The sequence below is a fragment of the Peromyscus californicus genome, unplaced genomic scaffold (assembly GCF_007827085.1).
Source record: "Peromyscus californicus insignis strain IS unplaced genomic scaffold, ASM782708v3 Scaffold_22__1_contigs__length_63687245, whole genome shotgun sequence".
Classification (NCBI taxonomy): Eukaryota; Metazoa; Chordata; class Mammalia; order Rodentia; family Cricetidae; genus Peromyscus; species Peromyscus californicus.
This window is the reverse complement of record NW_026294525.1, coordinates 21,322,986-21,335,461: the sequence shown is the minus strand read 5'-3', so window position 1 is coordinate 21,335,461 and position 12,476 is coordinate 21,322,986. Positions and strand designations below refer to the sequence as shown.

Genomic DNA, 12,476 nt, shown 5'->3' with positions numbered 1-12,476 from the left:
CCTAGTATATATGAAACCTTGGGTTAATTCTTTCGTTACTCATAAAGTGGGTGTGGTGGTGGGTACCTGTCATCCCAGCACTAGACAGAAGGATCAGAAATTCAAGTTTATACTCAGCTATGTAGCAAGTCTGAGGCCTGTCTGGGCTGTGAGATCCTATCTCAAAACAGAGATCATATAATAGACTCAGTTCTGCTTTTTGATATGTGACTGCTGTACTTTAGCAATATGTACATTAACCTGGAACTTCATGTTCAGGTCAAAGTGTCCCCTCCAGTAGATAAATATTTTGCTTCAGTAATTATAATTGGCATCGGTATTGTCAGAAAAAAGTCAGTGTGACTTTTCTACTGTCCTGGTTTGTTTTTTTTTTTTTTTTGTCAACTTGACACAGTCTTGAGTTATTGGGGAAGAGGAACCTCAATTGAGACAATGTCTCCATCAGATTGGCCAGTAGGCGAGTCTGTGGGGGTGTTTTCTTGATTAGTGATTGATGTGGGAGGGCCCAGCTCACTGTGGTGGTCCTCCCGGGCAGGTAGGTGGTCCTGAGTTGTAGCAGAAAGCAGAGCAAACCTGAAGAGTAAGGCAGTTATCTCATTCACTGAGGCCTCCGAGCCCTGCTGTGCTACCCAAGACCCTCAGAGATGGGGTGGGACCTGAGAGTTGAAAGAGGAGATAAAGTCTATCCTCAGCAAGTTGCTTTTGGTCATGATGGTGTTTCATCACAGTCATAGAAACTTTAAGACATCTAAGTGAAATAATTCATTGACGTCTGGAATAACTTTAAAATTAAAAAAAAAATTAAAAGCCAAGGGATATCAAGTTTTGGTCATTTTTATCACTAGAAGCTTTAAATTAACCATCCATTCACTATTGACTACTGCTAGGACACGTTAACTCTGTGTGTGTGTGTGTGTGTGTGTGTGTGTGTGTGTGTGTGTGTGCGCGCGCGTGCGTGCGCGCACGCACACACGCCTGCACATATCTTATCAACTTTGCTAGACTGTAGATAGGATCTGTATTTGTCTTTTTTTTTTTTTTTATCTTTTTGGGGTGGTGGTAGTGGTGGTGGTAGACTATAAAGATAAGGTATAGCCTGTCAATAAACTGATTAATAAGACAATCAAGAAAGAATTCATCCCATTTTAAGTGCAGAAGTAAGCCCTTGCCTCTAAAAAGATACAGAAAAGCATTTCTGTAATACTTATTCCTTTGGGGGACGGTTTTAACTCGGCCACAGTTGGCCCCTTAAGGTTATCTTACTACATCACTCAGCATCTTCTAAAAGAACATGCGCTTTTGGCTGTGACTTTGAAATATTTTGGTGTTGGCCTTGGGCCATCCTCAGATTTCCTCCTTCAATGTAATTGCTTTTGAACTTTGACCATATGCATACTTTTCCTGCATGGTGCTGTGGACAGACCTTTGATTTAGGGGTAGGAGTCCATGACCCAGCTCAGCCAGTAACTAGCTAACTGACCTCGAACATATCACTTGACTTCTGTCCTCTTCTCTAAAATGAGAAGCAGGGACAAGAAAACCTCTGAGCTTCCTTTTGATTAAAACTTAGAGTTATGCTGGGTGATGGTGGTGCATACCTTTAATCCCAGCACTTAGAAGGCAGAGGCAGGAAGATCTCTGTGAGTTCAAGGCCAGCCTGATCTGTAGAGTAAGTTTCAGGACAGCCAGGGCTGTTACAAAGAGAAGCCCCATCTCGAACCCTCCTATCCCAAGAAAAAAACAAAACAAAAAAACTTAAGAGTTATTATAGGATTTTTTTTAAAAACTTGGCATAATTGGATTAAGTATCTTTTATCTGCTCACTTTCTTGAGATTTATGCTTGATTACTATATGGAATAATTTTTTTCTGTTATAATAAAATCCTTAGCCAGCTTTGGTGTCATATACCTGTGAGTCCCAGGAGCTCAGGAGGCTGGGACAGGAGGATTTCGAGTTTAAGGCCAGCTTGATACACTAGCAAGACCCCATAAACAAACAAACAAACAAACAAACAAACCAAACCATCCTAGAGGCTGGTAATGTATAAGGACAAAAAGGCTTATTTATAGTCTTTCATGAGGTGCTACTAAGGACTGTACCTATTGGCTCTATCACTGAGTTGCGCCCACAGTCCTAAAGGCTTGCTTCATTCATAGTTTTAGAGATAGAGACGTCAAAGAGTATGGTGCTAGCTCTGGTGAGAAGCCCTTGTGTGTCACATCACAACACTTAGCATTGTGGTGGGAATGGACCCCAAAGGGAGAGATCACGTGGGGACGTAGGAAGCCAGAGGTCAGGAAAGGGTCAGCCTTGCTCTTTGGTAACAGTGATTCTCAGGGACTTAAGGAAGCCCCAGAAAATTCTTTCCTTGTGAGGGCAGCACCCTCAGTGACCTCCTACTGAACTCTCCACCTCTCACCTGCCACACTGGTGACCATGATCTTCCAGCACAGTAGCCCTTGGAGGGAGGGGGGACACACTGAACTCTGTCCACACCTTACCAGTTACCCTAGTTTAGGACTAATGGCAAGTTAAACTGTTGTAAGTTGTTGGAGGCTAATGCTTCTGCCAGTCATTTGTTTCTTGGACTTGGGTATTTGAAGTTCTTATTATCCTCCATTAAATGTGACACCATTAATACAGGTTAGATATTTGGGAACTTATGCGAATCACCAGATGATTTCCCATGTATATTTCCAACTTTCGTTATTACTCGTAGTGCTTGTTGGAAGCTTGGCTCACTGAAAAGGAAGAGGCGTTGAATAAAGTCCAGACCAGCAACTTCAAAGATCAAAGGGAACTGAGTGTCAGTGTCCGGCGTCTGGCGGTAAGTGTGTGGCTGTCGATGTCCGTTGTAAGCCAGTGATGTCTAGTGTTTTGTAACTAAGTGTTAATACAGTTGAGTGAACATAGCCTATGGCTCGTTTCCCATTACTTAAGACTGCCATCTATGGTACCAAACCAAGACCCATTTATTGCAGCATAGAGAATAGCAGAACATGTTGTCCGTAGTACCACCCATCTACCTACTTACACTCCCCGAGGAAGAGAAGCCTTGTTGAGAGAGAGTTGTCTGATAAATATTTCACATGCTAGATCTTGAAGGAAGACATGGAAATGAAGAGGCAAACATTGGACCAGCTGAGTGAGATTGGCCAGGATGTGGGTCAACTACTCAATAATCCCAAGGCGTCTCAGAAGATGAGCAGTGACTCAGAGGAACTAACACAGAGATGGGATTCTTTGGTTCAGAGACTAGAAGACTCTTCGAACCAGGTACCTTTTGCTTTGGGTAGTATATTCCACCATGCAGTAAAATTGTAAGTTTTTAGGAACGGATAACTGCGGTCTCATATCCAAAGTGTGCAGTACTAATTGACAATAACAATGAATGAGACATCGACAAACTAACATGTTCCTCTTTTGTCCTGTGCAAAGACAAGGTGAGTGGTAACTTAGAAAATGTCAATAAACATCTCTTTTGGCCAGCCATTACTGAGAGTCAGCAAGGTGGCCAGAGCAAGAATCTAGAAAAACAAGTTACTGTAGTTCTTGAAACAAAATTACTTTGGTTTTGGGAACTGTCATTATTCAAGCACAATGGAGGAGCATTACAAGATGGCATGGCCATGGCTAACTGGGAGACATAATGTGGCTGAACCAGGAAAACTTTGTGATAAACCAAAAGAAGCCAGTCATGCGCAGTGTGGTTCTGGATATATGGAATGTGCAGGATGGACAAAGTCTGGCAGAATGAGAGGCGCTCATTGGCTTCCAGGGGTGGGGACTGGGGAATAGGATGCTGTGAGGTTGCCAGGGGTGGAGAATGGGGCATGGGATGCTGTGAACAGATAGAAGGTTCTATTTTGGGGGTCATTAACTTATCTTGGAGTATAAGGCTAGTGAGAAGAAAAGACAGGCAAGGGTATGAGCTATTCAATGATAGTACACAATTTTCATTTGGGAGAAAAGCCTGCAGAGAGGGTCTCCAGTTCAGGACCTAGAGCCTACCATCTGCTTGGGGGCCAGGGTAGTTAGTTACAGGGCAGAAAGGGGAGAGGCAAAGGACACTAACATGTTCCTCTTTTGTCCTGTGCAAAGACAAGGTGAGTGGTAACTTAGAAAATGTCAATAAACATCTCTTTTGGCCAGCCATTACTGGGAGTCAGCAAGGTGACCAGAGCAAGAATCTAGAAAAACAAGTCACTGTAGTTCTTGAAACAAAATTACTTTGGTTTTGGAAATTGCCATTATTCAAACATAATGAAGGAACATTACAAGATGGCATGGCATGGCTAACTTGGAGATAAAATCTGGAGCCAGTTACATACGAATACCCACTGAAGTAGACTTTTCCCTTTGCTTTTATATAGCTCTGGCTAGCCTCGAACCTCTAACCCTTGCCTCTACTTATCAAGTGCTGGGATTACAGGTGTGTGTCACCATGCTTGGTTTGAATTGTACGTTTTCATAGGGAGAATTTTGTGTGACTATCTCTCAGTAAAGGCCTTCGTGTAAAGACAAAGCTTGCTGTGACTTTTCTTTCAGGTGACTCAGGCTGTAGCAAAGCTTGGCATGTCCCAGATTTCTCAGAAGGATCTTTTGGAGACCGTTCATGTAAGAGAACAAGGGACAACCAAAAAGTCTAAGCAGGAGCTGCCCCCTCCTCCCCCGCCAAAGAAGAGGCAGATCCATGTGGACGCGGAGGCCAAGAAAAAGTGAGAGACTCCATCCCAACGTCAGGCCTGCGCATAACGTAACTTGCACTAATCACTAATCACATGCGAATTTAGACATACTCATTATTATGGAAATTCAGTCCTGAACGCATTTGCTGCCTTTTGAGTCTTTGGAATATTTTGCTTCACAGGATCTAAGCATCTAAATTGCCCCGAGGGATTTTATTCAGCCTCTGTTAAATCTGGAGACTGATGTGATGTAACTCTTCGCCTCTCCTTCCCCATCCATCCCCCAACCCCAGAAGGGTTGTTTGCAGCTCCTCCTTTATTCTGTCTTTCAGATGTTAAAGTACTGACAGTTTGGCTTCTGATAAATTCCTTATTCTTTGTGAATCTCTTTCCTTTTCTCACTGTTAAAATAGCAGTTCAGGGAGATAATACGTTTTTGGTCTCTCGTTTTTTTCCCCCCTTTTCCTCCCCATCCGCCTCTTCTTCCATGAGTCCAGGTTTTCTTTGTTAATTTCTTTATCAGGTTTCTAAATAGTGTCTTCCTGTTTAGCTGAAAGACCTCTCTTGGGTTAAAATATTTCTTTTATCTTATTGATGCAAGAGAAAACTGGAGCTTGTTAGAAGAAGGGGAACTCAGCGGCCTTCCCTGGGCCTTGGCTGTGTCAAGTCCTGGATCTCATAGGCCCGGTCACAGTGACCCTCAACACGGCCTTAAGTTTGTTCTCATGCTTCCCCCTGCAGTGAGATCCCGGGACTCAGGTACATGGGCAGTTATGAGGGGCCCGAATCAAAAACGATATGCTTTTCATAGTCTCGCTTTTGTTAGAGAAAGCAGGATTCAAGGTGTACCAGCTGACTTTCTCTTTGCCCCCAAGCCTGTTTTCTGCCTCCTAATGGTGTCTCGTGACTGACTCGCACACCTGGGGTTGCAAGCAGCTGCTGTATGTAGGACCTTTGCTTTGGCAGTGGCAGCGGGGGAGAAGATACCGCGGATGTCAATATTAGCAGCAGTCTTCCGTTTCCCGAGCCCTCGTTAGCTGCCAGGCGCATCTGGCGGCGTGTGTCTCCAGGGCTGACTTTGGAAGAGACAGGGTGTGTCATGGTGTGAGCTTAATTTATACTTGCCTGTGGTGAATAACGAGCGAGCCTTCCACGATGGCAAGAGACGGAACGCTGTACCCAAGGTGACTTCAACAGCTCGTTATCATGTCATATGACAAGAAAGTCCAGAGGTGGTCCAGTTGTGGTCAGAGGATGTGCCGCAGCAGACATTCCCACTATAGTCCTTGCGGTCACTGGCTTGGTGGCTTTCACTTTTAGCCATTTGTCTTCTTAGAAAACTGCGTCCTCGATGTCACTGGCCAGGTCGCTTGTTTCTTCAAGTGCATAAACAGCCCTCGGTGTACTGGAGGTCCAGATGAACTGTGTCATGTGTCCCTTCCCCTTGTCCCAGTCTATCCAGTTGGTACAAAGATGGACTTGTAAGCAGCAGTGAGCTGCGAGGGGCTAGTCATGGCCTTTGAGATTAGATCGAGGTGGACATTCATTACTGGATTAATTCCTGGACCAAGGCCTGAGTACATGTAATTCCTGGTAGCAGAAGGCAGGGGAATCTCCTCATCTGTAATGTTTCTGTGCCCCATGTTTGGCTCTGAACGTCCTGTGTGTTGTCTTTGTAGGGCTGTTGCAGAGCCTGGTAGTGCTTCTCTAGGCATCTCCGAGTCTGGTGGCTGCCCACTGGGATCTCTAGTTTCCTGTTCCTAGAAGATGAAATTGGACAGGGAGACTTAGGAAATAGCAGAAGCACAGACAGTTTGTTAAGAAGTGGTATGCACATCTTAGGAGGAGGCTGTGGGCCACAGCAGAGAGGAAAGACGGAAGCCTAAACTCCGAGCCCAGGGTTTGTGACCTTTGAGGGGGTCATTGTCACACTTGAACTTCCTCTATGTGCAGCGCTGCTTCTCTGCATGCTGCAGTAGCGGCTTCCTGTTAGCCTTGGCTGGGGAGGCTTCTAGTTTTCTTCCAGTGAGAATCTCTCAGCCTTAATGCGGTTCGATTTCCCCCTAGTCTCCTGATCAGCCCCTCTTCGAAATGGTCCTATGTGACTATTTGAAGTTAGCTCTCCTATTCCTTTCCATTGTCCTAAGGCCCTAGGCACTTCTTAGCTATTCCTGGTGTGACACAATTTTCAGACTCTTTCGTATATGCAGTCTGCTGTAGAGATGGGGATGAACTTGTGTTGGAAGTGAATGCCGCAGACAGTTGAGAGCCCTAAATCACCACTCATTCCCAGGGCTCCGTTTCCAGGGCATGCCTTAAATATGGTGGTCTGTTCTCTTTTCTTTTGATGTAGATTGTAGTCAATTTTATTTGGTTTTCTTTATGGATTTTTTCTTTTTTAATCTGCTCACAACAGGCATTCCCAACTATCTGGTTATCTGGTCCTGGGATCAGTGTATCGAACTCGTTTTTTTAAGGGCAGAAACTGACTTAGTTTCCAAGGCCATTTTAACTGTATGCTCTTTGGGCTTTCTTCTCTGAAAGATTATGTAGCAGTCTTAATCGGAAGACAGAAGTAAGGTGTTTGATGACACCTGGATTCTGGTTACTTACCTAGAGCATCGTACACTCTCTTAAGTTATGTTCAAGTAAAATTCACGGACCCTTCCACCTCTGAAATAAAAGGAAGGGGTTTAATGAGTGGCCCGGGGACGAATTTTGAATCCCGCAGTAGCAAATCTGCTCAGCAGAAAGAGATGGGTGCTTTGGAACTCAGAGCTCGCGCGCATGCATGTATTCCAGAAGTCAACCATTCCTGAGGCATGGTCTACCTGGCTTATTTATCAGTGAGCCTCAGGAATTTGTTTGTTTCTGCCTCCCCAGCTCTGGGTCTATAAACATGCCACCAAAAAGCCCGTCTTAATCAGATTTTGGAGGGCACGCACTCCAAAAGCCGTCCATCTCCCCAGCCTTCAAGGCATTTGTGGTTGTGGTGGTCATCATTTTGGCTTTTTTGAGACACAGTTTCTCTGTGTTACCACCCTGGCTGTCCTAGAACTTGTTCTGTAGACTAGACTGGCCTCGAACTCACAGAAATCCCTGTCTCTCTGCCTTCCAGAGTGCTGGGATGAAAGGTGTGAGCTATAAGGAAAGATTGGGGAAGGGGGTTTCGGTTTACATTGTGCTTAGATTGGCTGCAGATAGAGAAGAGGCTGCAAGGCAGGGAAGGTTTTGGGTAAGTGGGTGCACAGTCCGTAAGAGGCATTGCTGCTTCTGGGCTACTAGCCTGGAACACTTATATATTAACAGGTATGGTGCCTGGGGTCAGCCACCAGATGCCAAGTTAGTTCTGGTTGGTAGCTATTAATTGATTAATTCTCTTAACTCTTACCTTCCCTACCCTAGGCCTCAGTGATTTAGATTCAAGATCTTGCAGACATGCCTTTTTAAAAATCACATATTATACAGAAACTTACCTTAGTGAAGGGGCAATTATTCAGAATCTACTCGAAAAATCTTAAGGGATGCTTCCCAAAGGGATTGTGAAATACATCTTCTGCTTATGATACACACCGGGGTGAGGGGGTTGGCTACATGGACTATCTTTGCTTGAGTAGGTCCCACTTCATTTATTGGTGTGGAAGTTCTTTAAAAACCTCTCTGAACTCTCCTGCCTCCACTCTCGCAGGAGTAATCAAAGGTGTGTTTTCATAGGGTGTGCTGAGGATTCTTTGTGTTAGTGATGGACATGAAAGGCTTGGCCAAGGGCCTGCTCACCTTTCTCACCATGCTTTTAACTGGCTTCTGCATCCCATGCTCAACCTGCCCATTCTTCTTCCCCCATTGCCACTCTCTTGAGTTCCTCCTGCTTCCTATGGCGGCCTTTTCTGTGCAGTCTTTGGTTCTGTCCCCACAGTGAACGGGACCCTAGGAACAGATTCTTATCAGGTCTGTGCTTAACACCCTTTATGGCTCTTTGTTTAAGTCCAGATTCTGTAATAAATCACCAGGGCCTTCCAGTCACTGGCCCCTGTGACTCTTGGCCTCATTGCTAATGAGTCTTACCTCACAGCACTCACTGTACCAGACACACCCATTTGTAGCTTGCAAAATATGACCTCCCTTTCCTTTGTCTTCCTTTTGCAAGGAAAGCTGTTAAGCACAACCACTGTTATGCCCTGAGACCATCCTTTCCCTGGATGGGTGAGGAGTCACTGCTCTGGAGCTCTGCAATTAGTACCTAGCAAATTCTTTTGTTATACCTGTCACTTTTCATTGCTTCCTGATGACATGAAACTTCTTGAAGGCTGCGATAGGTCTAGTTAACTACGTATTGTATAAAACAAGACAATTTTGGGAATGTTTATACTTGTTCTTTTCTGTTATCATCTAACGAAATCTGGGTTTTGTTATCTATAATAGTTTATAAAGATACAAATGATTTCCAATTAAGTAAAAAAATGTTAATTATTATTTTATTAACCCTATTAGTATGTTCACCCTATAGGGTGTTAATTGTGAAAGTGTGATACTGTTGTGGGTAGTTGTTCTATTTGGGGGCATTGGTTGAGAGCACATGCCTGGCGGGCATTCAGGTTGTTCTTTATTGGGCCAAGGCAACAGTGAGAGCAAGCCAATGGCAGAGGCTAACGTCTCCGTCTTGAACCAGGTTCGATGCTGTAAGTGCGGAGCTGTTGAACTGGATTCTGAAATCCAAGAGCGCCATTGAGAACACAGAGATGAAAGAGTTTAAGAAGTTGCAGGAGACTTCGGGAATGAAAAAGAAATTGAAGGTAAAGTATAAAACAAGTATGCTAGGAAATAAAAATAACCCATCAGGCTAATTTTGCTGTTGGCCTAGAGATGTGGCAGGGTCTAGAAGATTCTGTGAAATAAATGTAGCCGCAGATGGTTTTTAGAGGGTCACACTAGACATCAGGTCCCCATATGGAGGAGGAATTCTAACTTTTTTCCCCTTTTTCCTCCTGAACCATTGAGTTGCACATACAGTTATCATTTCTGCCTTTTAAGTATGTTTAAATCTACATTGTCTGACATCAAGTAACTTAGGACTTGGTGCTGTTCCAAAGATATTTCGCCTGTGTATACAGCAAAGCATTTGGTGTATTAAAATTTCCTCAATATATTCTCTTTACACAAGATAGCTTTTAAAATTAAATTACAATTTGTCATTGGATCCATGGAAGCAATGAACTGAGGATGGAAAATACTGGGAAGAGCATTTCTAGCAAGTTACTGAAAGCAAAACTTGAACTCATTGCACACCAAACATTCCAGAGAATCTGAATGAAGTGTGCACACACCCTGCTGTGACCTGCCACCGTTTCACAGCCCCCTCATCCCAACCTAACAGCCTTGTTAGAGAGCTGCAACTCTCTGTCTTGCTCAGGTACCATGTGGTGAGTCCTCGGATGACTGTATCTGAGTTACACATGCACACACACACACTCGTCACTTGCCCCGGCCAACCACAGCATAACATCTGTTCACCTTACCTTTACATCTTGTTGGGTATTTTAAGCAAACCAGAGGTGACTTGAACTTACAAGAGGATAGATACAGCCAGTATGCAAATAGTACAATGCTTTACATAAAAAGCTTGAGCAGTCTCAGATTCTGGTGTCTGGCAGTTCTCCACAGACAGATACTGAGGGCCACTGTATTATGATACAGGGCCATTTCTCAGACCAAAAACACTTTAGTTTGGGTTCTAAAGCAGTTTGTCGTTATTTTAAAATTGTGCGTGGAATGTGCTGTGTTGAGTTAGAATTAGACCCTGGACCAACTCTAATGCCAGCAGATAATTCCGAGGCTCAAAATTATTCTCTTGCTCTCTGGCTTCTCCTTGGTGAGCTCTGTCACAGCATGTCGAGTTCTTTTGTCCCCAAACCATTCTTTTCTTCTATTTTTCTCCCACCCCCTAGCCCTTTTCATTTTGTTTGAGACAGGGTCTCACTGTGTAGCCTTGTCTGGCTTATAACTTGCTCTGTAGACCAGGCTGGCTTTGAACTCACAGAGGTCCTCTTTCTTCTGCCTCCCAAGTGCTGAGGTTAAAAGTGCATGCCCAAACCTTTATTCTTATGATATGAAATAAACTATGTTTGTGAATGGATATCTTAGACCCAAAATGCTAATTTGAATGATTTCCCCTTGATAGTAATATTTTTCATAATTATATTCATAATTCATAATTACATAATTCATAGTTACAGGGTATATCATTTTTCCTTCTAAAAGAATCTAAAATTTATAGTCACTGTTATCATTGTTTTTGGAATTTTCTTTTTCAGATTTATTAATTCTCAGAGTGCTAGAGAGTGACCAGGAATTGCTTAGTTTTTTTTTTTTTTCATTGTAATACTTTGTAGGTAAACTTTGAAATACCTAAAGAACAGTTAAGAGGCCACTAAACATGAGATTTTAAAATAGCATTGACATTATATTGAGAGGAAGTTTTCGGTATTTTATATTTGGGCTTTATTTCCAGGGATTAGAAAAAGAGCAGACAGAGAGGATCCCCCGACTGGATGAACTGAAGCAAACCGGACAAATCCTTCTAGAGCAAATGGGAAAAGGTGAGACCCTGCGGGGGTTTTTTCTTTCCGATTTTTTTTAGAAGGTCACACTTAATATTTGCAGTTTAACACATAAAACATTTCATAGAAAAAGCTAGAAAAAAAGAAAGCTGGTTTTCAGGTTTTTTTTGAGGCAGCAGAATCTCTTAAAAAACTGAAATCTTATATTGAAGCTTTTTATTAAAAACAGATAAAATCAAAGTCATTCTGCTCCCACATGGGGTGGGGGTGGGGGGTGGGGTGTCAGAAAACTAGAAACCTTGAAAACCTCAGCAGAGCAATTAAAATCCAACAGTGCACAAGACTTCAGAACCTCACCTTTGGGGTTACATACTCTGAATTTTTTATATAGATGAGGGAAAATTCTTATGCTGGCAATATCTTAGATATGAAGTTGCCTTATGGTAAACCCAGTATTCTGGTTTCATTCTGTTGCTGTGACGTATACCATGACCCAGAGCAGCTCAGGGGAAGCAAGGGTTTATTTCAGCTTAAAAGTCACAGCCCACTATTGAGGGAGGTCAGGGTGGGAACTAAGACAGGGATCTGACAGTAGAAACCATGGAGGATGCAGCCTGCTAGCTGCCTGGCCTGTCAAGCCCAGGACCACCTGCCTAAGGAATGGCGTTGCCCATGGTGGGCTGGACCTCCCCACATCCTTTAACAATCAAGACCATTCCCCCTCACGATGTGCCCACTGGCCAGTCTGATAATTAGATCATTCCTCAGTTGAGGTTTGCCTTTGAGATGATGCTAAGGTGTGTCCAATGGACGATTAAAGCTAACTAGGACACTCACTGATGTTCGATTTTTGGTCATTGTCAGAGGATCACATTAAAGTACTCTAGGAATATTTTTTTTTCTACTTAAATTTGGTGTCACTTGTATTTGAAATTTTTGCAAGCAATGAAGACCCCACCCCCCACTAAAGTCTTTCATAGACATAGAGAAACCTAAAATTTGTATTTGTTTTTGTGACGGGCTGTTAAGTTTGGCATGTAGGTATTTCTTTGCTGGAGGTGGACCTTCCTCCCCGCCCCCTTGAGAAAAGAGATGATGAGCTGAGAAAGTCACAGACTGGGGTGGGGGTTCCCATCTGGTGAGGGTCACGTGGTGCCTTGGGTGACGGTAGAAGGGCGGAAACTGTAGTGGGTACACACCAACTGTAGCACGTATGGAGGAGCAAGTAGG

The 12,476-nt window shown here is 43.5% G+C and overlaps 1 protein-coding gene across 6 annotated transcripts in view; it reads left to right on the top strand.

Moving 5' to 3' along the window:
- Nucleotides 1–12,476, top strand: part of Utrn (utrophin) — a 497,313-nt gene that overhangs the window by 151,385 nt on the left and 333,452 nt on the right. For all 6 annotated transcript variants that reach the window (XM_052751043.1, XM_052751044.1, XM_052751047.1 and 3 more), the window contains 5 exons: nucleotides 2,721–2,828; nucleotides 3,098–3,277; nucleotides 4,550–4,719; nucleotides 9,359–9,482; nucleotides 11,198–11,285. In XM_052751043.1, coding sequence (XP_052607003.1) covers nucleotides 2,721–2,828; nucleotides 3,098–3,277; nucleotides 4,550–4,719; nucleotides 9,359–9,482; nucleotides 11,198–11,285 — 670 coding nt within the window. The remainder of the gene's footprint in view (nucleotides 1–2,720; nucleotides 2,829–3,097; nucleotides 3,278–4,549; nucleotides 4,720–9,358; nucleotides 9,483–11,197; nucleotides 11,286–12,476) is intronic.